Genomic DNA, 25,748 nt, shown 5'->3' on the forward strand with positions numbered 1-25,748 from the left:
AACAGTCAACTAAATGTTTACTCTTTCAGTTTATTCCGTTTTGATGACGTTTTGATGACGGTGTTCCTTCTCAAGGCCAACCGTCAGAGAATGGTGAGACAACGTCGGGAGTTGGGTATCTCTTTGCGGGAGCGTAGACCGTAAGCAAACTGGCGTTGTCTGAGCAAAAAGTTTCTTTTCGCGTCGCCTTGTGTTAGATAACAGGTAGTGTTTTGTTTTTTGGGGTTTTTTTGGAGAGGGATGGGTTTATTTGGTTTTTCTACCATTGCAAGCTTATTCCAAAAGTACCATTAGTTTGCGATACACGCTGTTGTCTCTTTAAAATACAATGATTCAAATGGTATGCAGGCATGCAAACGTGAGATTATAACGGAGAACACACATTTCTCTCTTGATCTGGCCTCAGGAAAAAACGACCTTGTGGATGTCATACAACAGAAACTGTCAAAATATAGAAAATTCATCGAAGATATAGATTTTTTCTTTAGTCATGGCAAATTTGGATTACAATCGTTCATACATCCAATGCGGAAAATGCCATGCCTTCTCATAAACCATGAAATTACTTGTTGTGTGAATCAACCAGACACAACGAAGAAAAAGATCTTAGTTTGATCTAGGTAGTTGATAGATGGCAGTCAGTATCATAAGTTTCTAAGGCCCGTGAGCTCCAACGTTATTGTCAACGAAGTTTGTTGCTCCTCCATTGTTACATGTTTACACTGTCTGCATCTCCATCGTAATGTAGTGTATAGCTTCACGTGATGCTTGTCTTTGTTGTTGCTGCGTGTTGTTTTACTATGTTCTTTGTACATTGTTCGGCTTCATTTTTAGTGTAGTTGATTGTACGGTGCCTGCAAATGTACCATTCGAATTATTGTATTTTAATGAGCCCAATTGCAAATTGGAACTAAAAGTTTACCATGTTGTGTTTCAAAACTACGACGGCCCACATCTATTTAACTTTGAAATTTGAAGCTCTGGCTATTCAAATAGATCGTGTCGAAGTGAAGGACGTCAGGCGTGTTAAGTTATCAATTAATTTAATCATTGACGTCTGCACAAGCGGAGGTCCATTGTTTAAGATTAGACTGTCACAAAGGTGAGAAAGAAAGGTGAAGGAATTTTGGGGATTTGAAAATTCTTGGGGTAGTAGAGGGGGATTTGAAGCTTTTACTCTGGGTTGAACACGATTGGAAGTGATTTGGGAGAATCTCCACCGTTTTTGTCAACGAAGTTTGTTGCATTGTTTCTTGTTTCCACTGTCTGCATCTCCATCGTAATGTAGTGTACATTAGGGGAAGGCTGCATTAACTTGCATGGTACCTGAAACTCGAGTTCTTGCCTGACCAACTCGGGTGACAAACAGAAGACTTTTAGTGCCCAAGGAGTGAATTTTCCATTGTTATGTTTATCTAATCCGGCTAGTGCCATTGTAGGAAAGGCAGGTCTGTGAAATTGATCCTCTAGGGAAGTCGGGTATTCCTAAGTTAATGGAGGATTCCCGTAATGAAATTTCCATGTGATGACCATTGTATAATGACGACAATTGATTATTACAAGATGGCAAACGCGACATTCCAAGTCTAGAATTGTTTTCTATTGCACACTCCCTGCGTCAAATTTCCACACTTTTCTAAACTTTTCTTATCTCGAAGCGTCCTTCACGTGGCCAAGGCGTGTAAACGTTCGTTCAACAATGTTCAGCGTCACACCTTTCATTGGTTATCAGTCAAATATTCCATGGTGTGATCTTGTTTAATCTTGAAGAAACAATCAAAGACTGACGGAAATTTCCATGTGATGACCATTGTAAAATGACGACAATTTTGTAAGTTAGGTAAGTTTAGAAAACGTGTAGAAATTTGACGCAGAGAATGTGCAATAGAAAACAATACTAGACTTGGAGTGTCCCGTTTGCCATCTCGTGATAAAGATCCAACCAACATCTTGGTATGTTAGCTTTGCGTTGTGATACCTCTAATTGTATTTCCCCACCAACGAACGCAACAGTATCAACTATGCTGCAATGCATGCGAGTAGCGTCGTGACAAGTTGTGCTTTTGGACATACATACAGTGTATTTTCTTTGAACATTCACTTAAGGTAGAACGCACCTCGGGGACAGAAATTCGGACTGTCAAACATTTACAATTCTCTTCTGATATACCACATGTGGGGGTTCATTTTAAAGCTCAAGGTGAAAGAAAACTTTTCACTGGCTTAGTTTTTCGAAATTCGAAAATTTTTATTTTTCTGCATAGAGTTAACACAGCTAGGGATGGTGGCCATTTTGAATTTCTAATATCGGTAAATCTTGGGTAATTTGTTTCTCTGGGACCAAAATTTGCACGGTAACCGCCTATTTTTATTCTTGATTTTGAATAAGAATGATTGAAAGATTCCTTGAAGAAATTTAGAGCAAAAGTTTAAGTCTTTCACTTTCGAGGTGCATACCACCTTAAGTCGACAGATCAGAGCCATCGAGTTTTCGTATCCTGCGTCTCACTATGGTTGTACATTTCATTTAGGGGGGCTGCACCCCAACACAGCGCATTTTGCTCAAAAATCACTTTTTTGCAAATGTTCATTCAATTTTAATTAATTTGTTGACCCAAGATTAACACATTGGTTATGTTCACCTTTTAGCTTGTCAAGCAGTCATAAGTTGCGTGATACAGAAGTGTTAATTTATGCAAATGTATGCAAATCGCCCGATTTCCTGGCTTCTTTTTCGTCGCAATTTCAAAATTTCCAAAGAATTTAACTCCACTCAGGTTGGGTCAAATTTTCTGAAATTTTCACAACATGTTCTTTAAATGCTATATAACAAAACTGATTTTTTGTTTGGCGATAAAGTTCTTAGATTTTGAATAAGAGGTATTTTAATTTTTCTAATCATGATTTTAATCACTTTTGAGTGTCAGTCTTTCAACCCTTGCCAGTTTAGCATGACGATAGATAATGCAAAATAAAATAGTTATTTTTTTTTCTATAAATACTCTTCTTTCAAGTGAAATATTACATTTCAGAAAATAGCGTCAAGTTTTTGACTTAAATTAATTTTATCATTAATACCAAAATTGACGTTTTTTACCCCAAATATACACCAACTTCATCCTTTTAGTAAACTCTTGCTACCATACTGAAGTTTAGAGCCTCTGCTTTTTGAAAATATATAGTATGAGGGGGTTCCTTGTCATCTTTGATGAGAAATATTGCTTTGAAAAAAACTGTTGGCAACAGGCAGCTCCACCTTAAAGCGGTGGTCAAGGATCCCTATTTTGAGGAGAATATATTTATAGAATCTGTTTATTTATTTATTCATCAATTTATTAATGTAAACCACAGGTACATTTGCAGGCACCGTACAATCAACTACACTAAAAATGAAGCCGAACAATGTACAAAGAACAAAGTAAAACAACACGCAGCAACAACAAAGACAAGCACCACGTGAAACTATACATTGCATTACGATGGAGATGCAGACAAATCATTTTCTGTTTAAAGTGAAAACATGTAACAATGGAGGAGCAACAAACTGCGTTGACAGTAACGTTGGAGCTCACTGGCCGTAGAAATTTATGATACTGGCGGCCCCGTATCAAGTACCTCGATCAAATAAAAATATTTTTCTTCGTTGTGTCTGGTTGATTCACACAACGAGCAATTTTATGTTCCTTTTAGAAGGCATGCCATTTTCTGCATTGGATATATGAAAGATTGTAATCCAAGTTTGCTTCGCCATTACTACAGAAGAAATCTATATCTTCGATGAGTGTTCGAAAGTTTGAATGTTTCTGTTGTATGACATTCACAAAGTCGATTTTCCTGACGCTAGATCAAGAAACGAAGGTGTGTTCTCCGTTATAATCTCATGTTGGATGCCGGCATACCATTCGAATCATTATATTTTAGTGAGCAAAACTGCAAATTAGAACTAAAAGTTTACCGTGTTGCGTTACAAAACCACGACGGCCCACATCTATTAAACTTTGAAATTCGAAGTTCTGGCTACTCATATAAGCCGTGTCGAAGTGAAGGTCATCAGGCATGTGTAGTTATCAATTAACTTAGTCACTGACGACTAAACAATCGGAGGTCCATTGTTTAAGATTAGACTGTTACAAATACTTGAGAAAGGTGAAGGAATTTAGGGGGGGGGTGAAAATTCTTGGGGTAGTAGAGGGGGATTTGAAGTTTTTACTCTGGGTTGAACACGATTGGAAGTGATTTGGGAAAATTGGATCTTCATATCGTTCAAAATTTTCAAAAATGTTAGATGCGCTATAGCTGACTGTTGCATTACTAATTACACCTAAAAACAAGTGTGTAACTTAAAAAGAAAAGCAGATGAGCTTACATTTGCAGATTTAACCGACATTACTTCACTATCCAATTATCCCAAATTAGTTCCAATCGTGTTATCTTGTTATGTGGCGGTAGTCAAAACTATATTTCTTTGCAATCAAATAGCACGTCAAATCGGAAAGAGCACGGATGCCATTGACCTTGCAACGGGCAGAAGCTGGAACTCTTGATAATATTTGTTTCAATATTTCTCTGCTATGATCAAATAAAGTTTCTTGCTGTCTCCCTACAACATACAGAAAGGCATTATATTCAGCTTCTCAAAAAAACTGTATATGTAAACATTATTCTTGATGATTGGATTAGAGTCCAGGCTGAAATTGATGCGAACGCACAACAAACACACAGTCAGACTGTGTTGACAAGCTGAATACTGGACAGTTCAACATGCTATGGGGAGTAGAACAAGAACACGGCTGATAAATTAATCTAGGTAATTACGTGTTTTGCCACACAACTGCCAATGGGCAGTGTCACTGTCACTTCATACAGACAGAGACAGTGACAGAGATAACTCAGCTGACTCTGATTTAGTTGATGAAATTTCACTTTGCCATATGAAACTAAAAGTTTACTGTGTTGTTTTACCAAACCACAACAGCCAACACCTATTAAAGATGGGCATTTAAAGTTCTAGCCATTCATATAGGTCGTGATGAAGTAAAGGGCATCAAACTTGAAAGTTACCAATTAACTTTGCCACGTCAACTATGCAAAATCGAGTGTCCATTGTGTAAGGTTAGGCTGCTTTCAAAAATAACGAGAGGTCAATGACTAAGGAAGATTTGAAAATTGTGTGGGTAGTAGAGGGGGGGGGTGAAGTTTTTCCTCGGAGTGTTAGGGGGTCTGAAAAAATAAGGTTTTCATTGAAATTCCTATAACCCCTCCCCCACCAGTATTTATGAATGCAACATTAGCGTTCATTAAATAACGAAAGAAATCTCGAATGATTTATGTAGATAACGACTATGATTAAAACGCTCTGAAATTGTATATAAGGCACAAAATAGTTCAACAGAGCACCCCTCACCATCCCTCCGATCTAACCACAGTAAAACGAAGAAATGTTGGACATGAAGACATCAGTCATTTTTTTCCTTTGTCTGGGCGCAGCCGTGGCAACAGATGATTTGCCGAAAGAAAAGCTCTTTACCGCCGACTTAAATGTGTTAGAGGTTGCAAACATGCTTGGGGCATCTGAGTATGTACGAACAATAGTAACCGATGGACTTGACGTTGCACTGACTGGCAAAGGTAAATATATCTTTGGAATATCTTTTCCACTGTCTCGCATTTTCTCTTTTTATATGCTGCAGGACTTCAGTATACACGCTATGTTGTGTTTTGACAATAATTTCCTTTCGTTTTGATGCACTGTTGACGTATATTGACGTTTTTTTGCGCCGATGATATACATTTTGTTTTCCATCAACTTTATTCCCTAATGCTCTTTGTTCCTAAAACCGTGCAAGCAAATCCAGCAACAAATGTAATTTCAGAAAGTAAATATAATTTGTCTTTTAAAGTTTGACAACTTCCTCTCAAAGCTGACTGTTTGAAATCATTTGAGGAAATAACTCGCGACATGGGACTCTTTCTTTTGAATGCTCCACTTGTCATAAAAGTCTTAAGAAAGGACAGAAAAAGCTGAAGTTCTTTGGTCGGCCGAATATTTGTAAGATATCTTAATTTAATGAGAGCGCTTATGGACACATTGTGTGAATTACATTGCGAGAATGGAAAGCTTTAGTGGCAGGGTATTCAGGTTTATGTCACGATAGTCCTCTCCAAAATTTCGTCGCTTTAGCCTTTTACGCGACTCTCATCCAGACATTGGCAGACATGTAGCCCGTGTGCCGAGATTAATTAATACGCTATCTTCTGCCGAGCATAATCACGTCCAAGGTACCATCAAGGATGGTTGACCCGGCACGGTTGTCATGGAAATATGGGGGTATTTGCCAAAATCTTCATTCGATCTACAATGCCTCCTTCCTTGTCTTTATTATAGACTTATCATAGTATGCGCCTCGAAAATGAAAGACTTAAACTTTTGCATAAACTTTTCTCGGAGAATATTTAAACCACTCTCTTTGAAAATCAAGAATAAAAATCTGGGGTTACCGTGCAAATTTTGGTCCTATAGAAACAAATTACCCAAAAGTTACCGATTTTTGAAATTCAAAATGGCCGCCGTCTCTGTGTTAACTCTATGTAGAAAAAAATGAAGTTTTCGATTTTGGAAAAATTAAGTCGGCAAAAAGTTTTCTCACACCAAGAGTTTTAAAGTGAACCCCTAGTGGTAGTTCAGAAAAGAATTGGAAAAATTTGAGGGTCCAAATATCTGTTCTCGAGGCGCATGCCACTTTAACGATTGCCTAATGTACGTTGTCCTTTTCAGGGCCTTTCACTTTGTTCGCTCCAATCAACTCGGCATACCTCACCGCCGATCCCTGGCTCTGCCATTATTATCGTCTGGATGTTCCCGCAATGAAGGTATTTGTAGACCATCACACGGTTCCTGGTATCGTCATGTCATCCTCCCTTAGCAACGACGATCTGTTGAAGCCTTTGCAGGGAAATCGACTCAGAGCTAACATATACGAGACTGGCAGTGAGGTAAGTTGTCGTATGGCTTTTACGAATCCGATCAAAAATCATCTGCATTCAGGCAAAACTGAACTGGTGCGAATAGGCACAAAACGTTTTACATGCAGTGATAGTTTGTGTTCAAGCGGGTATCGTCTTGTTTGAGAGCTGGATACAAATGGATCCATTATATTTGCCCAGAACACTTGTCAGTATTATATAAACAGTCAAACCAGTTTAGGTGGTCGCCGTTACAGAGCAGCCACATCCTCCTAGTGGTCACCCCATGACAGTCCAGTTACAATTTACATGAGAGGCACTCAACAGAGTAGCTGTCCCTTTTATGATGTTATTGGTCACATGTAATTCCTCCAGTTTGGTGCAAACCCTGTGTATGATAGTCGTCATATCTGACTCTGAATGATCTTTGTCAGAATGTTCGGACTGGAATCGAAAAATGAGTCTGTTTTGACCAAATATATCTTCCCCGCACGGTTTTCAGTCAAAACTGAAAGCATGAATCATAATTTTCAACATATTTATGGCAGTGAATTTTATACTACTGCTTTCTGTTATCATCACCCAGTCGACCACTTTCAGCTAAAGAAATGCCAAATCGACTCTCAGTACAAAATCTATCTCCATATAGTTGTAACTTTTTTCTCGTACCCTACGGTGTGACAACTATACACAGGTTGGATTGTACTGTGATTACCAGTTATAACCACGGTCCCTCTTTCACACCATTCAAATTGACGTTCATGTCATGGTCACTGTCCATATCAGTATAGTGATAGAATATGCATCGAATAACATACGTACAATATTTGACATTTTCAATTCAGGTTGTGACGGTAGATGGCATTGTTGTAACTAGTGCAGATCACTTGGCCTCCAACGGTGTTGTCCACTTCATTAACGGCATATTTCCATCATCAGTCAATCAAAGTATCGGATGGTTGATAGGCAATCGTCCAGAGTTTTCAACTCTACAGACTGCTCTGAAGACTGCAGGCATGCAGTCTGCTCTGAAGGGTATGTAACACCCTAGGTTCTATCATACAGTGTGGTAGAATGCGACTGGATAACAGATATTAGGACTCATCTGTTTTACAAATCTTTTCAGATCTATCACTTGTGGGAGCTCATTCTAGAGTTCTTGGAGTCAGAAAAATTTTCACCGTCTTAGTTTTTCAAAATCAAAATTTTTAGTTTCCACATAGACTTTACACAGGGGTGGTGGGCATTTTGTATTTTTAAATATATGCAAATGTTTCTCGGGACCAAACTTTGCACGCTCACTCCTGATTTTGATTCTCAGTTTGATAAGAGAACTGTTGAAAGTTTCATTAAGGAAAGTTTGAGCTAGAGTTTAGGTCCTTAACTTTCAAGGCGCATACTACCTTAATGTTGTATGTACTTCGAAATCGAAAGACTTTTGCTCAAACTTTTCTGTATTCTTTACTGAATTCTCTTTCACAATCATGAACAAATAACGGGGTCATCGTACAAATTACGTACTAAAGAGATATGTTGCCTTAAATGTACGGTCATTTGAAGTCCAGCCATGTGTTAGCGCTATTGATTGGAGATGAATTAACCTTTTAATTTTCAGACAAATAAGTCGTTAACAATTCTCGTTACTCCAAGAGCTTGAATTGCGCCCTCACGAGCGGTAGACCAACAAGTGTGATATAAGTTTGAGACTCCTAATACCTGTCACCTAATCACATTCTAGTACTTCCGACTGCATTTCATTAAGTGTTGTATAATACGCGGACGTCTATTCAAAGAACGTACGCCATGGACGCCCCTTTGACCAAAAGACCGATATGTTATTCATGTGCTAACTGTATTCCGATACTGTAAATGAATATTCTACAATGACTAATAACAATGACTATTACCGAATTCACTTCTGAGAGAAAAAGCCCAACGAAAACTGATTTTTTTCTGATCAAGTAAACTGCTAATTTCAACCTCTTAAAGCTGCAATTTCTTATACTCACACCATGCTTTTTCTGTCCGTCCGTTCATTTATCGACTTAACACGGAACAAAGATCAACCAGCTGTATAAACCTAATCGCCTTTCTTTCTCAGTGCCAAGAAGAACACTTTGCTTAACTATTAAAACTCATCATTTATTTACATTAAAAATTATTCTAATAAAAAATTTGGGATGATCTACACACCTATCTTCTTATGAAATGCGACAAACAGACACAATGTTATTTACTCAACGCTTCACAACCATAACACACGCACGCATGTGGTGGGAATGTATGACGCCAGTATTTGCACTCTAAAGTACTTGGTGCTAACGATGGATAAGTCTGGATTTATTTTTGCTTAATAATCATATGGAAATGATGAAACGTATTACAGCATAAATGTTGTAGTGTGAATACCATGCAATGAGACGTATTCTTTCCTTTCTATTGAAACAGAACCAGGCCCGTTCACTGTATTTGCACCATCTAATGCGGCTTTTGAACAACTCCCTCCCGGTGTTCTTGATAGCTTGTTGAACAACCCAACAATACTCGAGAATGTCTTGAAACTCCATATTGCGAACGGAACCTACTTTCTTCCTGGTCTCCCGGAGGGTTCTCTGCTCTCGCAATCTGGACAGCATGTACAGATTCACACAGGTTCAGGTAAGATTCAAATCCATACGTTGTGACAAATGCGTTTAGTTCAACACTTAAACTCGTGTCGCCTAGAAAGCACTTATTTCTCCCTCCTGTTCGTTCTGCGTCTGTTCGGATACTGTCTTTTATTCACTCTCCTGCAACGAGAAGATAATTTCCAGGAATTTTTTGAATAAGGTTGCTCGCAAGTCATTATTTGATTTGATTTATCTACCTTTGGCCCTAAGTACAAACAATACACAAGTGGGTGTTAAGTATCAATGTTTTTTGCAAGATTTGTTCGCTATAGGTTCTGAATCAGTCATATAGTATATAAAGTGCCTAAGGAACCTATTTAAACGGTAGCTTTATTTTTTAAATTTTTTTTCTCTTTTTCGTCAGATTGCGTAGAAGTGCAAGGTGTACCACTACAGGACCCAACTCCCGCAGCGAATGGAGTCTTATACATGATTGACAACGTCCTCAGACCTGAGCAACTCGGCCAACTCTCAAATGATGTCAACTTTTAACATGGTTTCAATTCCACAACAGCTTGGACAGGCGGTTATTTGAACTCTAATGACAATTAATTCTTGAACACCATCGGTGACGAAAGGTGATATATAGAACAACATCAGTACGGTACATCTTTCTGATCATATCATTCCGACGTTGACAGGATTGTAATTGTTTGCAATCTGATATTCTGCCAGTTTTTTACGGATTACATTTGTGCTAATTCGGAGGGTTGATTAACAGAGGGGGATTCACATGTTACCATGCTAAATATTTGAAACAAGATATTCACATGAAGTTTGTTCACAAAACATGTGTAGATTTTGAAAAAAGTAATTCATCAATTTGGGAACGCGGTAAAAATACATTGCATACCAGCATCCTGACTACCTTTCGAACATCTGATGGTCCAATCCTTAATTGAGTGACAAGTCCTACAAATCGCCATTCGATAGAGATTTATGCAAATGCCAATTCTGTATATTTCATTACTGTTACTACTTCTTATTCTACTCAGGGAATATGACAATAGGTAAAATAATGTATAACTGAATAAATTGATACTATATGGAACAGCATTAAAGGATTGTTTGAATTTCTGTATGTTTGTACTTCGCCAGCTATTACGCACAGATTTTGTACAGCAAAAAGGCGTAATTTTGTTCGTTGATTTGATGAGTCTTGAACTAGAATGGTGCTCTCCAACTTCTTGATTGAACGACAATCCGTGGTATACCACGACCAGTCAATATTCCATTTAGCCATTTGAAAAGAAAACATAAGGCAAATAATCAACTATTAAACGTTTTATCATGTTGATGAAGGGCTGTTGGGCGCTTTTCGAAGTGAGTGGGGTTTGAAAAGCGGCACAAGTATGAAAGATTAGCAAACATCCTTGGAAGATGGTGCTTTGCGGCCAATCAAAATTTGCCTACCAAGGTTTCTTGAATTTATATAATTAGTCCGTGGGCTAGAGGGGGTCTACGTGCACCCCCGCCACAGGATAGCAAACCTGTATTTTTCAGAACCCTTGGGATCCCTAGAATACGAAATGGAATTTTAACAGAAAAAATATAGGGACGCAATAGCTGTTATGGTCATGTTTTGAAGGGTACCGCAAAATCACGATTTTCCAAGCCAAATGCATTTTCATCAAATCTGTCTTCTTGTAAGTCATGTGCTGAGCTCATTTTTTAGCATAACCTCAATTGTTTGGTATCATTAGAAAGGGAATTTATTCTTCTTTAAGATGACATATTGCATTATGCAATATCTTCGACAGTTTTTGTCAAATATAACAAAAACTTACCCCTTACCCCAAAATTTAACATTACAAATTACAGAAAATCTCAAATTCTACCAATTTTTTAGCTAGGCATAAAAAAAATGCAATGCTTTGTCTGAAATCTGTTTTATTTGATAGAGGGACATGTCAGAATTATGAAATAGACTTTTAACAGAAAAAATATTGGGAATCTACATCTGTAACAGTCATATTTTGAAGGGTACTGCAAAATAATAGTGTTGCAGATTTGCATGCATTTTTGTTAAATTTGTCTTCTTATAAGTTATCTGCTGAGCTTGTTTTTGAATACAACCTGGCTTGTTAGGTATCATTAGAGAGATAATTTACTAATCTTTAGAACGACATATTGTAACATGCATTATCTTCTATATTTTTCATGATATATAACCAAAACTTACCCCATACCCCAAAGTTTACATTAAAAATTTCAGTCATAGCTAAAACCAAATTCTACCATTTTTTTTGCTTGACACAAAAAATCTGGCCGTTTTTGCTATTAAATCTATTTTATTTGTTACAAGGACATGTCAGAATTATGAAATAGACTTTTAACAGAAAAAATATTGGGAATCTACATCTGTAACAGTCATATTTTGAAGGGTACCGCAAAATCATAGTGTAGCAGATTTGCATGCATTTTTGTTAAAACTGTCTTCTTATAAGTTATCTGGTGAGCTTGTTTTTGAATATAACCTAGCTTGTTAGGTATCATAAGAGAGATAATTTACTAATCTTTAGAACGACATATTGTAACATGCATTATCTTCTATATTTTTCATGATATATAACCAAAACTTTCTTCTTATAAGTTATCTGCTGAGCTTGATTTTGAATATAACCTGGCTTGTTAGGTATCATAAGAGAGATAATTTACTAATCTTTAATATGACATATTGTAACATGCAATATCTTCTATAGTTTTCATGATATATAACCAAAACTTACCCCATACCCCAAAGTTTACATTGAAAATTTCAGTCATAGCTAAAACCAAATTCTACCATTTTTTTTGCTTGACACAAAAAATCTGGCCGTTTTTGCTATTAAATCTATTTTATTTGTTACAAGAACATGTCAGAATTATGAAATAGACTTTTAACAGAAAAAATATTGGGAATCTACATCTGTAACGGTCATATTTTGAAGGGTACTACAAAATCATAGTGTAGCCGATTTGCATGCATTTTTGTTAAATTTGTCTTCTTATAAGTTATCTGGTGAGCTTGTTTTTGAATACAACCTGGCTTGTTAGGTATCATTAGAGAGATAATTTACTAATCTTTAATATGACATATTGTAACATGCAATATCCGTTTTTGCTATTAAATCTATTTTATTTGTTACAAGGACATGTCAGAATTATGAAATAGACTTTTAACAGAAAAAATATTGGGAATCTACATCTGTAACAGTCATATTTTGAAGGGTACCGCAAAATCATAGTGTAGCAGATTTGCATGCATTTTTGTTAAAACTGTCTTCTTATAAGTTATCTGGTGAGCTTGTTTTTGAATACAACCTGGCTTGTTAGGTATCATAAGAGAGATAATTTACTAATCTTTAGAACGACATATTGTAACATGCATTATCTTCTATAGTTTTTCATGATATATAACCAAAACTCACCCCATACCCCAAAATTTACATTGAAAATTTCAGTCATAGCTAAAACCAAATTCTACCATTTTTTTTGCTTGACACAAAAAATCTGGCCGTTTTTGCTATTAGATCTATTTTATTTGTTACAGGAACATGTCAGAATTATGAAATAGACTTTTAACAGAAAAAATATTGAGAATCTACATCTGTAACGGTCATATTTTGAAGGGTACCGCAAAATCATAGTGTAGCAGATTTGCATGCATTTTTGTTAAATTTGTCTTCTTATAAGTTATCTGCTGAGCTTGTTTTTGAATACAACCTGGTTTGTTAGGTATCATTAGAGAGATAATTTACTAATCTTTAGAATGACATATTGTAACATGCAGTATCATCTATAGTTTTCATGGTATATAACCAAAACTCACCCCATACCCCAAAATTTACATTGAAAATTTCAGTCATAGCTAAAACCAAATTCTACAATTTTTTTTGCTTGACACAAAAAATCTGGCCGTTTTTGCTATTAAATCTATTTTATTTGTTACAAGAGAATGTCAGAATTATGAAATAGACTTTTAACAGAAAAAATATTGGGAATCTACATCTGTAACGGTCATATTTTGAAGGGTACTACAAAATCATAGTGTAGCCGATTTGCATGCATTTTTGTTAAATTTGTCTTCTTATAAGTTATCTGGTGAGCTTGTTTTTGAATACAACCTGGCTTGTTAGGTATCATTAGAGAGATAATTTACTAATCTTTAGAACGACATATTGTAACATGCATTATCTTCTATATTTTCATGATATATAACCAAAACTCACCCCATACCCAAAAGTTTACATTGAAAATTTCAGTCATAGCTAAAACCAAATTCTACCATTTTTTTTTGCTTGACACAAAAAATCTGGCCGTTTTTGCTATTAAATCTATTTTATTTGTTACAAGGACATGTCAGAATTATGAAATAGACTTTTAACAGAAAAAATATTGGGAATCTACATCTGTAACAGTCATATTTTGAAGGGTACTACAAAATCATAGTGTAGCAGATTTGCATGCATTTTTGTTAAATTTGTCTTCTTATAAGTTATCTGGTGAGCTTGTTTTTGAATACAACCTGGCTTGTTAGGTATCATTAGAGAGATAATTTACTAATCTTTAGAATGACATGTTGTAACATGCAGTATCTTCTATAATTTTCATTGTATATAACCAAAACTTACCCCTTACCCCAAAGTTTTCATTGAAAATTTCAGTCATAGCTGAAATCAAATTCTACCATTTTCTTTACCTAGACATATAAATTCCGGCATTTATTTGTATGAAATCTATTTCATTCGGTAACGGATCATGTCAAAAATATAAAATAGACTTTTAAGAGAAAAAAGATTGGAATTCTATAAGATAATGCATGTTACAATATGTCGTTCTAAAGATTAGTAAATTATCTCTCTAATGATACCTAACAAGCCAGGTTGTATTAAAAAACAAGCTCAGCAGATAACTTATAAGAAGACAAATTTAACAAAAATGCATGCAAATCGGCTACACTATGATTTTGTAGTACCCTTCAAAATATGACCGTTACAGATGTAGATTCCCAATATTTTTTCTGTTAAAAGTCTATTTCATAATTCTGACATGTTCTTGTAACAAATAAAATAGATTTAATAGCAAAAACGGCCAGATTTTTTGTGTCAAGCAAAAAAAATGGTAGAATTTGGTTTTAGCTATGACTGAAATTTTCAATGTAAACTTTGGGGTATGGGGTAAGTTTTGGTTATATATCATGAAAACTATAGAAGATATTGCATGTTACAATATGTCATATTAAAGATTAGTAAATTATCTCTCTTATGATACCTAACAAGCCAGGTTATATTCAAAATCAAGCTCAGCAGATAACTTATAAGAAGAAAGTTTTGGTTATATATCATGAAAAATATAGAAGATAATGCATGTTACAATATGTCGTTCTAAAGATTAGTAAATTATCTCTCTTATGATACCTAACAAGCCAGGTTATATTCAAAAACAAGCTCACCAGATAACTTATAAGAAGACAGTTTTAACAAAAATGCATGCAAATCTGCTACACTATGATTTTGCGGTACCCTTCAAAATATGACTGTTACAGATGTAGATTCCCAATATTTTTTCTGTTAAAAGTCTATTTCATAATTCTGACATGTCCTTGTAACAAATAAAATAGATTTAATAGCAAAAACGGCCAGATTTTTTGTGTCAAGCAAAAAAAATGGTAGAATTTGGTTTTAGCTATGACTGAAATTTTTAATGTAAACTTTGGGGTATGGGGTAAGTTTTGGTTATATATCATGAAAAATATAGATGATACTGCATGTTACAATATGTCATTCTAAAGATTAGTAAATTATCTCTCTAATGATACCTAACAAGCCAGGTTGTATTCAAAAACAAGCTCAGCAGATAACTTATAAGAAGACAAATTTAACAAAAATGCATGCAAATCTGCAACACTATTATTTTGCAGTACCCTTCAAAATATGACTGTTACAGATGTAGATTCCCAATATTTTTTCTGTTAAAAGTCTATTTCATAATTCTGACATGTCCCTCTATCAAATAAAACAGATTTCAGACAAAGCATTGCATTTTTTTTATGCCTAGCTAAAAAATTGGTAGAATTTGAGATTTTCTGTAATTTGTAATGTTAAATTTTGGGGTAAGGGGTAAGTTTTTGTTATATTTGACAAAAACTGTCGAAGATATTGCATAATGCAATATGTCATCTTAAAGAAGAATAAATTCCCTTTCTAATGATACCAAACAATTGAGGTTATGTTAAAAAATGAGCTCAGCACATGACTTACAAGAAGACAGATTTGATGAAAATGCATTTGGCTTGGAAAATCGTGATTTTGCGGTACCCTTCAAAACATGACCATAACAGCTATTGCGTCCCTATATTTTTTCTGTTAAAATTCCATTTCGTATTCTAGGGATCCCAAGGGTTCTGAAAAATACAGGTTTGTTATCCTGTGGCGGGGGTGCACGTAGACCCCCTCTAGCCCACGGACTAAATTCCTATTCATTTCTAATTTCTGTTAAGCAAATTCTTATTTCCGCTTCTCAAGTTTTCAACCGCCTTTTAGCAAATCGAATTTTAATGTATCAGTCTTAAAGGAGCCTATGAAATTTGCATAAAAGTTCGTGTTTAGAGAGCCTCGTTTTCGTTACGCTGACCGCCACTGCAGTGAGGGATAAAATACGGCGAAAGGGTGGTCTTTAAATATCGACGTGCAGCAAAACGTACAATAGCTAGAACTATAATTTTTGCTTTCAGTTGTAGCATACATACTAATGATCTGTTTTCCTTGGGTAAACTCACAAAAGTTGAGAAGATTTTATTTAAATCGCTACAAAGTGGGTGGCGAGGTCGACCCGCCAAATGCGGAAGTAAACTTCACCTTTTTCGTAAAACAGCACGATAATGACCTTAAAGGTCTTAAGCCAAGCCGAAAATTTCAGAAAATATTCATTTAACTATTATCAACATTTGGTGAAATTTTCATGACCGTGCGACCATGGACATGTATTTGCGGCAGTGTTGAATGTTGGCATGCAGTTACCATATCGCTGTATACGTAGATCTCGAGGGTCTATGAGTATACGAACACCCGTTACGCTACGTACACTCCACGCTGTTTACCGCGACCAAACCACTTGTAGTTCACACGGCGCGAATGTTACACGATTAATCTTTCATTTTTTTCAAAGTTTACTCCTATAATCTCGGGTCACTGATGTTATATATAAATAAAGTATTTAATTAATGTCACATTATGACCATCAATACTTAAAAAATTTTTTTGCTAGTTACATGAGTTATAAAATGTGCCAGTCTAGTTTGAGCACGCACGGTAATGCTAGCAGGGATGGCCGCATCGCGCAGCTGTTTACCGGCTATCATTCTAGCCGCATCTATATTCACGTACTCGTGTGCGGGATACAGAGTAGCCGTATTTATCCACTGAGATTTTTTGCAGTCGATGTTATTTCCTACAGTTTTTGTATGCTTGCTAGCTACTAGAATGCGAAAACGGAAAAAATCACTCATAAACGAAACAGCACTGCTAGTCAGTACGACGGGTGTCTACCACGGCCGCAGACAGTGATAAACGTAGCCCTTCTGTTACCGTAGTGTTTTTTTTTCCATTTGCACTGTCCACGACTTTACCGAGAAGCCAGCCAGGCAGATTGTGTTGGCCAGTGAGGTAACACAAGCTTGCAGTCTTGCTTCCTCGTCACAATCATTGAAAACATAAACAGAACCGAAAAAATCTGCCAAGTTAGCCGGTGAGGACCGAGAAAGAGCTGAAAGAGTTTACGTGTACACTCACGCTGCGCTGTAGGTCGCCATGTTAGATTTAACACATGAACGTCGCTGCATAGTCAACTTCAACGAGACTTATTTCAAAAACGGAGGCTTAAGCCACTGAGATTTTTTCAGATCGTATGGACCTACTCAAGATACGTCCCCTCCCTACTTCTCATGGAAATTTGACTTTGGATATGCTTTTGCGGTAGTGTTTAGTGAACGGCATTTTCGGTCGCTCGAAAACCATGAAAATAAGGCTGACGCAAAAACGAATCGATAAAACCCCATAAAAAATCATCGGCGAACACTAACTAAGAGTACAATTCAGCCGCTAACTGGAAACAGGACGGATGCTAAACGAAGGCTGAGATATCTGCGGATAAAATTCTGGCGAAAAATGCCATAACCGTCACTCACTGGCTAGAGGGCGCTGTTCGAATTTGAACTAAATCCCTAATTATGCATGCAAATGAAGTACCCTCCTTTCAGACTGATATATGTCCACATGGTCATATGCCATGTTGAAATGCAAAATGCAAACTTGATCCAAAGTTGCAATTACTTTGATTTTGGGCATGCGCTAATAGGGGATTCCCTCTGACGTAAACGCTGGATAGTTGAAACAACCAATCAGATTGAACCAAAATGGTGACAAGGAGGCGATTGAATCATCACTTGATCGAACAAGATCATCCTTTTCGCTGCTAATGCTTTCCCAAGGTCCGTCATTGCATTGAATCTTAAGTAGATATCAAATGTGTTTTCTCCCTCCAACCCGATGATAGGGCTTGTATATTATAGCGCCTAATCAACGCCGAAACCAGGCGCACAGTTTCTTAGCTTACGACAACGCTTTCCAAAGTTAGGTGGAGAGGATTCGAAATTCAGTGGCGAAGATTCGAAGATAGGTTGATCTCGTGATCCACATTTGAATAATGGTGGACAGTGTATACTTTAGACTGAAAAACGGCCGTTTAATCCTAGACAGTAGCCTCGTTTCTGTTGTCTATGGTCGAATTTGATGAGATCGAGGCAAGATGAGACCATTATCCAAATTTCGCTCAGAGTCGTTAAAACGCCGATTTCAGTATAAACTATACACTGTCGAATATTTCGTTCCCTGGATTTCGTTAGTGTAGACGGCATCACTTATGAACTGAAAGCAAGACTGTGAAAATTTCTCCGAGACATGGGAAAATTGTAACCCTATACGGACCGGAGCTACACAGCCAACACGACAGAAGAAGCTGGCGCACGGGCCACAGGCTAAAATTATTGCTACTAGGCATGACGTGAGCACATCCGTATTGTATATAGATTTATTATGTAATATCTTTACATGGTAGGATATTTCGAGTACGATCCGCGTTAATTAGCTGCAGTTCTGTAGCCCTGGAATTTGGGTCGGACGGAAATCTGGTTTTGCCGTTCGACCCAAATAGCCAGGCAAAACCTCAAGCTACAGTACTGCAGCTAAGTCTGCGTAAACTTACATCACGTTCTCAAGGTCTGAGGCATATCACCATTTCTAATCTGTTACAAACGCGCGATAGAAGCTTGATGTGTCTGTTGGCTAGTGCACTAGTTTGTGCCTATGACACGATTTGCAAAGACACTGTATTGTATTATGTATAGCATTAATGATGGTCGCAGAACAGCGATTGTAGGTCTGTTATAACTGAAATAATTTTATGAAAATATTGGCCCTGATGCATAGACTCCGACGATTTTCAGGGGTGTATAAAATGGGTAAAGCATGTACTTTACATTAACTCTTGACAGCTCCGGGTCACAAGGCGTCACAGCGGCCTGGAAGGCGGCCCGAGACTCCTTTCAGGAACACGTGTCGGGGACCCCTAGCTACCAAGACCCTCGACATTACCCCCCGCCCCCAACTCCTCCGACGCGACTCGTCAAATTGTTAATGAGATTAAATCATGTTCGTGAGCACGGAAGAAGATTAGGAAATTCAAAGTACGATCTTGACATTTTCTCTACTCTTCAGTAAAGCGTGTCAAATAATGAATCGAGAGTGCGACTTTTGTAGTTGTATAAAATGGACACATACCAACATAGAGGCATCTATATCGTAAATGAAGATACACCTGTACTTGCAAGTTGCACCCGCAGAAGACCCGCTGACTTTTGTGAAAAACCCGGTACACAAACGACTACTTTAAGACACGGTCCCTCCACACTGTGATCATCATAAAGATTGCGCTGAACCAATCTCCAATGAGATACAATGAACTGTAATACTAGCGATACAGAGTTGGGATACAGCGTAGCAGCTCAAAGTACTTGGATGTTTCATGCTGCTGGGTGTTGTCTCTCGTCTTTCCACGGTATTCATTATTATTCTCCTACGGTTGTTATGCGTGAATCGCGGATGGGGGATCGGAAAATATAGATTTGGGGAATATTCCAAGAGCGTGTCCGTGAAAATAAAATCCAACTTTAAATGGCACATTAAAAAACAAGGCGAGCAAACACGGAGAAAAATACATGAACGGTTTAGTAATAATCAGCCATTGATTTGAAATTTCGCGTGCTCTTTTTAGATGCACCTTTTCAAACAACCTCCCTGACAATATACTACCAGTGATGACATAGTTTTTGGCCAATCTTTCGTGATAGGGTTCTATCCACCACGAAATAAAACTGCATTGTTTCTGTAGACAATAACGTTGGTGCTCACTGGCCTCGGAAATTTAAAATACTGGCTGCCTGTTATCAACTACTGTTACTTTGATCAAACAAAACTCTTTTCATTCGTCATATCCAGTTGATTCACTCAACTCGTGCTTTTTTAGAAGGCAGCAAAATTTGAAATTTTCAGCATTGGATATATGAATAACTATAACTCCAGTTTGCCTAGTTATGGCTAAGGAAAATATATATTTATGTTAGATTTTCATATTTCGACACTTTCTGCTGTATAACATTCATAAAGTTTTTTAGACGGAAATCAACCAAATTTCAGTCAATTCTGAGAATGAAATTCAATTTTATGTAAGTCAGGTATGTTTGCTACAGTGGTCCATGCATTAACGTACTTGCGCACAACAAAAAGGTCTCTGACCCATTAATCGAGTGATTTCTCGAATCAGCTCAGTACCATGCAATCAGCATCCATCTTTTGACAATGACTAGACAGTTTTGGATCACAAGGTCTTACAGCGGCTAGACATCCCCTTCGGGATCACGTGTCAGGGATCTTAAGCTCCCGAGGCCGGCGACAGTAACCTGAATTCCTCCAACGCGACTTATGAATTTGTTAACGAGATTAAATCATGTTCGTAAGCACGGAAGAAGATTAGGAAGTTCAAAGTACAATCTTGTCATTTTCTCCATTCTTGAGTAAAGCGTGTCAAATAATAAATAAAAAATGCGACTTGTGTAGTTGCGCGAAATGGAGACATACGAAAAAAAAACGCACCTTATAAAAAAACCAACTGTACTTGCAAGTTATATCTACAGAAGAGCCGCTAACCTCTGTGAGAAAACGGGTAGACAACCGATTACTTCGAGGCACTGTGATCATCACAAACTGTAATACTAGCGAGAGGGCGTTGGGATACAGAAACAGAGTAGCGGCTCAAAGTACTTCCAAGATAACACCGTCTGTTTATTATACATGGATGTGTCATGCTGCAATGTGTTGTCTCGTCATCATCCGCAATCCAATATTATACCTCTTACATACGGTTGTTATTGAACCATTTAATATCGGAGGTGGGGGCATTAAATATATAGGGTGGGGAATATTCCAAGAGCGTGTCCGTGAAAATAAAATCCAGCCACAGATGGCACATTAGAAAAGAAGGCGAGCAAACACGGATGAAAATGCACGAACAATCGAGTTATCTTCAATCATTGATTTGAAATTTCGAGTGCCTTTTAGATGCACCTTTTCAGGCAACCTCCCTCACAACATACTACCGGTGATGACATATTATCTCGCCAATCTTTCGTGATAGGGTTCTATCCACCACAAATTAGAACTGAGTTGTTTTCTTGAGAATGTATTTTATAAGAGGTACAAAGAACGAAATATTTTAAGTTTACTCGAATGCACTTATGGAAAGTATTCTTATTTGCATAAACTCAAACGGAAAGTATGATAAAAAACTTATCGATTACCAAACATATATATTTCGACAATAAGAATTAATGCACTTGACACACTAACAAGATGCGTTTAACAATACGGCGTATTATCAGATGCTATAAGAAGAAGACCAAGAGACTGCAGTTAATGAACGGAACAAAGATTCTGGAGAAATCTTCGAAAGCGACCGATCTTTCAGTCTAGAGTTACTGTAGCTTTTACACGAAGAACAAATACTTTGAAGATCAAATTCTCAAAACTTTCTGTTGGGTTATCATCAGTGTTTTATATTCTTCTCAGGAGCATCTATTTTTGAGTAGGTGGTAGTTGGGTTGCAGGGGAGTTCTGTTATTATGTTGGCGGCGCCCGCAGACGTTGCTGGCACATCCCCATCTATAACATCTGAACGCCCTCCAAGTTTGCAATTATGACCATATGGTGGCGCACTTTCCATGGTAACTGTGGCTACGTTTACAAAGGTGACCACGTACCATTTTATATCAAAATACGACAAGACACACAGAGACATGCTGTTTTATTTCGGGTCTTTACTCGCCGACCCATATATGTAAAGGGTTTGACAAAAGATGGCGCTGCAATAATTTGGTTTTCAATATAGTGTAAAGCAAGCAAGGCTGACCGCAATTTCATAAATGTACCAATGGTTGTTGACCACAGGCTAAGAAGCAGTGCTACAGTTTGTAAAACATACTAGTAGTTTACAGGTATCTTTGTATCTGCATAAAGATAAATGATTTTTTAACACTTTTGATAAAAAAATGTTCTTTTATTTTATAAATATCAAAAGATAAATATTTTCTATACTTTAATACTACTTTTAGAGAGTATTTCAATCTTTATCATTTTCTGAAGTAAAACGGCTTTACATGTTTAAAGCTTTCCTATTTGCTATTTTAATTTTTTGACTTATGAAGTAACATTTATTAAAATAATTAGAAAATTTCCACGTCTGTTGTTTTTCATTTGATTGGTCCCCCAACTATAGTATAACCCGCTAACAATTTGACAATTTCTACGTCTTTTTTCATTATTAATGTGATTAATCCCCCTCCTACCATTGTTAGGCCAAGCATTATGCTAGTGCACAGAATGGAAACAGGTGATCATAAAACGGATCCGATATTTGTAATCACGAACATTAAATACCTTTGTGCTGTACTTTTTAATAAAATTCCAATTCTTATTATCAGGGATAGAAGAGAAACGTAATTTCAATGGCACAAGCCAGCTGCCATGGAAACATAATTTACAAAATGGATGCATATTTGAAATCAAAAGCATAATATACCACTATGGTGTAAGTTTGATGAATATCCAAGTTCCTTTATCATTATTTAAAAAAATTGAAATCTATATTCAATTTCCATGGTTACATTTTCAAACAATGGATAGCGTTTGTGACATCAGCGCCCAAGAACTACCTTGTACTGTAGGTTTCATTAAATTCGGATGATTATCATTAGTGTTGTTATATACACAATAATTTCCCCCTCCCTGAAAAGCCGAGTACGTTGTGGAGTGCAAAGTGTGGTTAAGTCTATACTAGGCCGGACGGGGGTACATTGGTGCTATTATTCTATAGTTTTGGTCATGCCCATGAATCTGTAGAAAACATCTGGGGCCACAATACTCGATAAATGGATACGATATCAGTAATAATCTGAGGGGAATGACAAGATCCACTGGTAATGACAAAGCTGTAACATAATTCTATATAATGATTTTATTATTAATAATAAGTGTCTTTTCTGTCTCGTGAAATGTGTTTTGAATTTATTGCAAGGCTGGAGGTCCCATGCTGTGCCCAAAAATGTTTCTGTACGATTCATCGTAAATTTAAAAGTGTAACTTCTCTAACTTATTTCTATTTTTGCTGGCATATATATTTTGTTTGTGTTTTTCTATTATGTAAAATGGTTGTATTAGTGTTAATGTACACTGCGTCAAATGTTACCAAGGTCGCATTGCTAGGAACTTTGATTGTTTTAATTTTAGTATAAATCTGTTGAATCATGGATGAAGTTCCTTGTTTTTTCACGATTTGTTTTGACGTGTGAAATTAAGATTGGACGTGAGCGTCCACTTATCGGGCATTCTACAAAGTTTATGCCTTGTTTTGACACTGAGTATTTTTGACAGGAGGTACGAAAGTGAAGATTGTATTGTACCGTTTGATGGGTATAAGATATATGTTTGGTAATCGATTAGTTTTATCATACATTCTGTTATGAGATTGTGTTTGTTTAATTTATGCAAATTAGACATACATCCCAAATGTGTATTTGGGTAACTTTTAATATTTGTTCAAGGGCCGCCTTCAAAGCCGCTGTGATGCCTTGTGATCCAAAATTGTCAAGAGTCAATCTAAAACACATGCTTTACCCATTTTATACGCCTGCTGAAATCGATGGAGTCTATCCACCTGGACCAATGTTTTCGTAAAATTATTTCAGTCGTAAGAGACTATACATCAAGCGTCTATCGTGCGCTTGTAACATATTAGAAATGCCGATTTGCCTCAGCCCTTGAGAAAGTGATACAATAAGGCGCGGACTTTACTCGAGATATTGTACCATATAAACCTATATACCATACGGATGTGCTTACGTGATGCCTAGTTGCAATAATTGCAGCCTGTCCGTAGGGTTACAATTTCGGACCATTGGTAGCGCAGAATTTTCGCCGAGCAGATCTGCTAGGCACAGAAACAGTCGTACTGGCAGCGAATTTCCCCTTATCTCGTTGAAATTTCCATAGTCTGGCTTTCTGTTCATGATCGATACCATCTACGCTAACGATATGGTCGACAGTGAATACTTTTTACTGAAAACTACGCTTTAACGACTCTGAGTGATGTTTTCCTTCTAATCTTGCATCTTGTCTCGATCTCACCGAACCAGATCATAGACAGTAGAAGCGAGGCTACATTCTAGGATTAAACGGTTGTTTTTCAGTCTATAAAGTACACACTTTCATTCGTTTTTCTGACTGCGAATATGGCCAATCTATCTTCGAATCCTCGCGTCCTAACTTCGGATTCACGCATCCAAACTTCGAATCCTAACAACCCATCCTCGAATCCTTGCCACTGAACTTCGAATCCTCTTCACCCAACTTTGGAAAGCGTTGACCTAAGCTAAGGAACCATGAGCTTAGTTTCTGCGTTAATTAGGCGCTATAATATATCAACCTATTATTTGGTTAGACGGAGAAAACACATTTGACGGCTACCTGAAATTCAATGAAGGACTTTGAAAAGCATTATTAACGAAAAGGATTACGTTGTTCCCTAAAGTGATGAGTCAATCGCCTCCTTGTCACTATTTTGGTTCAATATGATTGGTTGTTTCAAGTGTCCGTCATTTATGTCAGGGGGATTCCCCTGTAAGCGCATGCCCAAAATCACAGCAAATGGAACTTTGGATCGAGTTTGCATTTTGCATTTCAACATGGCCATGCGGATATGTTTACATCAAAATTTGACATGCTGAAAGGCGGTTGAAAAGTTGAAAAGGGGAAATAGGAATTTCGTAAACAAATTAAAAATGAACGGAAATTTGATATATCCAAGAAACCTTGGTCAGGAAATTTTAATTGGCCGCAAAGTACCATCCTCGAAGGAGTTTTCCTAGTCTTTCACAATTGTGCTGCTTTTCAAAATCCATTCACCTAAAAAGACGCCAAACAGCACTTCATCAACACGATTAAAAAACACATTTAAAATTGATTATTAGTTTTATTTCTGTTTTCGATTCGAATGACCAAGAAGTTCGAGAGCACTATCCTCGTTCAAGACTCATCAAATAAGCGACGGAATGACATGCTTTTGCTGAACGTAATCTGCGTTTAATCGCCAGCGAAATGTAAACCCACAAAAAATTCAAACAATCCAAACAATCGCTTCGAGTAGAGCATTAATGTTGCTTTTCGTGACAAATGATGCAATTAAAACTTCCATGAGCGAACATCTGTTATTTCCAAGGCAATTTCCATCGTACATGTACTGTTTCCCAACCAAGTAAAGAAAGTTTAAAATGGCAGAAAAACCACTGCAGAATTTATTTTCAGTCATAGCGAAGCAAACGACAGTTACAATCATTCGTACTGAGCTGACTATTTTTTCGCCTTGTTTCATACTGGTGGTAGGCACAGTGAGAGACATAAATGTGTAACGATCATTATTTTATCTAATGCCGAAATTTTCCAATTTCCCTGCTGTCTTGAAAACATCAAA

General features: G+C 37.0%; 1 protein-coding gene and 1 long non-coding RNA gene across 5 annotated transcripts in view; one reads left to right on the top strand and one right to left on the bottom strand.

Annotated features, from left to right (window-relative positions):
• Nucleotides 1-10,682, top strand: LOC139137297 (transforming growth factor-beta-induced protein ig-h3-like). Of its 4 annotated transcripts, XM_070705315.1 has the most exons (7): nucleotides 34-204; nucleotides 4,681-4,807; nucleotides 5,427-5,628; nucleotides 6,776-6,993; nucleotides 7,809-7,998; nucleotides 9,412-9,621; nucleotides 9,997-10,682. In XM_070705315.1, exons 3-7 carry the CDS (start codon nucleotides 5,439-5,441, stop codon nucleotides 10,122-10,124), a joined length of 936 nt encoding a protein of 311 aa, XP_070561416.1. In that variant the 5' UTR covers nucleotides 34-204; nucleotides 4,681-4,807; nucleotides 5,427-5,438; the 3' UTR covers nucleotides 10,125-10,682. The 4 variants fall into 4 exon arrangements, with proteins under 4 accessions (XP_070561417.1, XP_070561416.1, XP_070561414.1 ...); XM_070705316.1 differs by lacking the exon at nucleotides 4,681-4,807 and having other exon boundaries at nucleotides 1-140; XM_070705313.1 differs by lacking the exon at nucleotides 4,681-4,807 and having other exon boundaries at nucleotides 36-204.
• LOC139137299 (uncharacterized) overlaps nucleotides 9,147-25,748 on the bottom strand; it is a 24,617-nt gene continuing 8,015 nt past the window's right edge. The window contains exon 3 of the long non-coding RNA XR_011553363.1: nucleotides 9,147-9,752. This is a non-coding gene — a long non-coding RNA (uncharacterized lncRNA). The remainder of the gene's footprint in view (nucleotides 9,753-25,748) is intronic.

This window comes from Ptychodera flava, chromosome 7 (genome assembly GCF_041260155.1).
Source record: "Ptychodera flava strain L36383 chromosome 7, AS_Pfla_20210202, whole genome shotgun sequence".
Classification (NCBI taxonomy): domain Eukaryota; kingdom Metazoa; phylum Hemichordata; class Enteropneusta; family Ptychoderidae; genus Ptychodera; species Ptychodera flava.

Excerpts from the sequence above, each read along its gene's own strand:
- LOC139137297 (XM_070705316.1), top strand. The coding sequence starts at position 5,439 with ATGTTGGACATGAAGACATCAGTCATTTTTTTCCTTTGTCTGGGCGCA. Across the intron at positions 5,629-6,775 it reads CGTTGCACTGACTGGCAAAG|GGCCTTTCACTTTGTTCGCT; the intron begins GTAAATATATCT and ends TGTCCTTTTCAG. Across the intron at positions 9,622-9,996 it reads ACAGATTCACACAGGTTCAG|ATTGCGTAGAAGTGCAAGGT; the intron begins GTAAGATTCAAA and ends CTTTTTCGTCAG.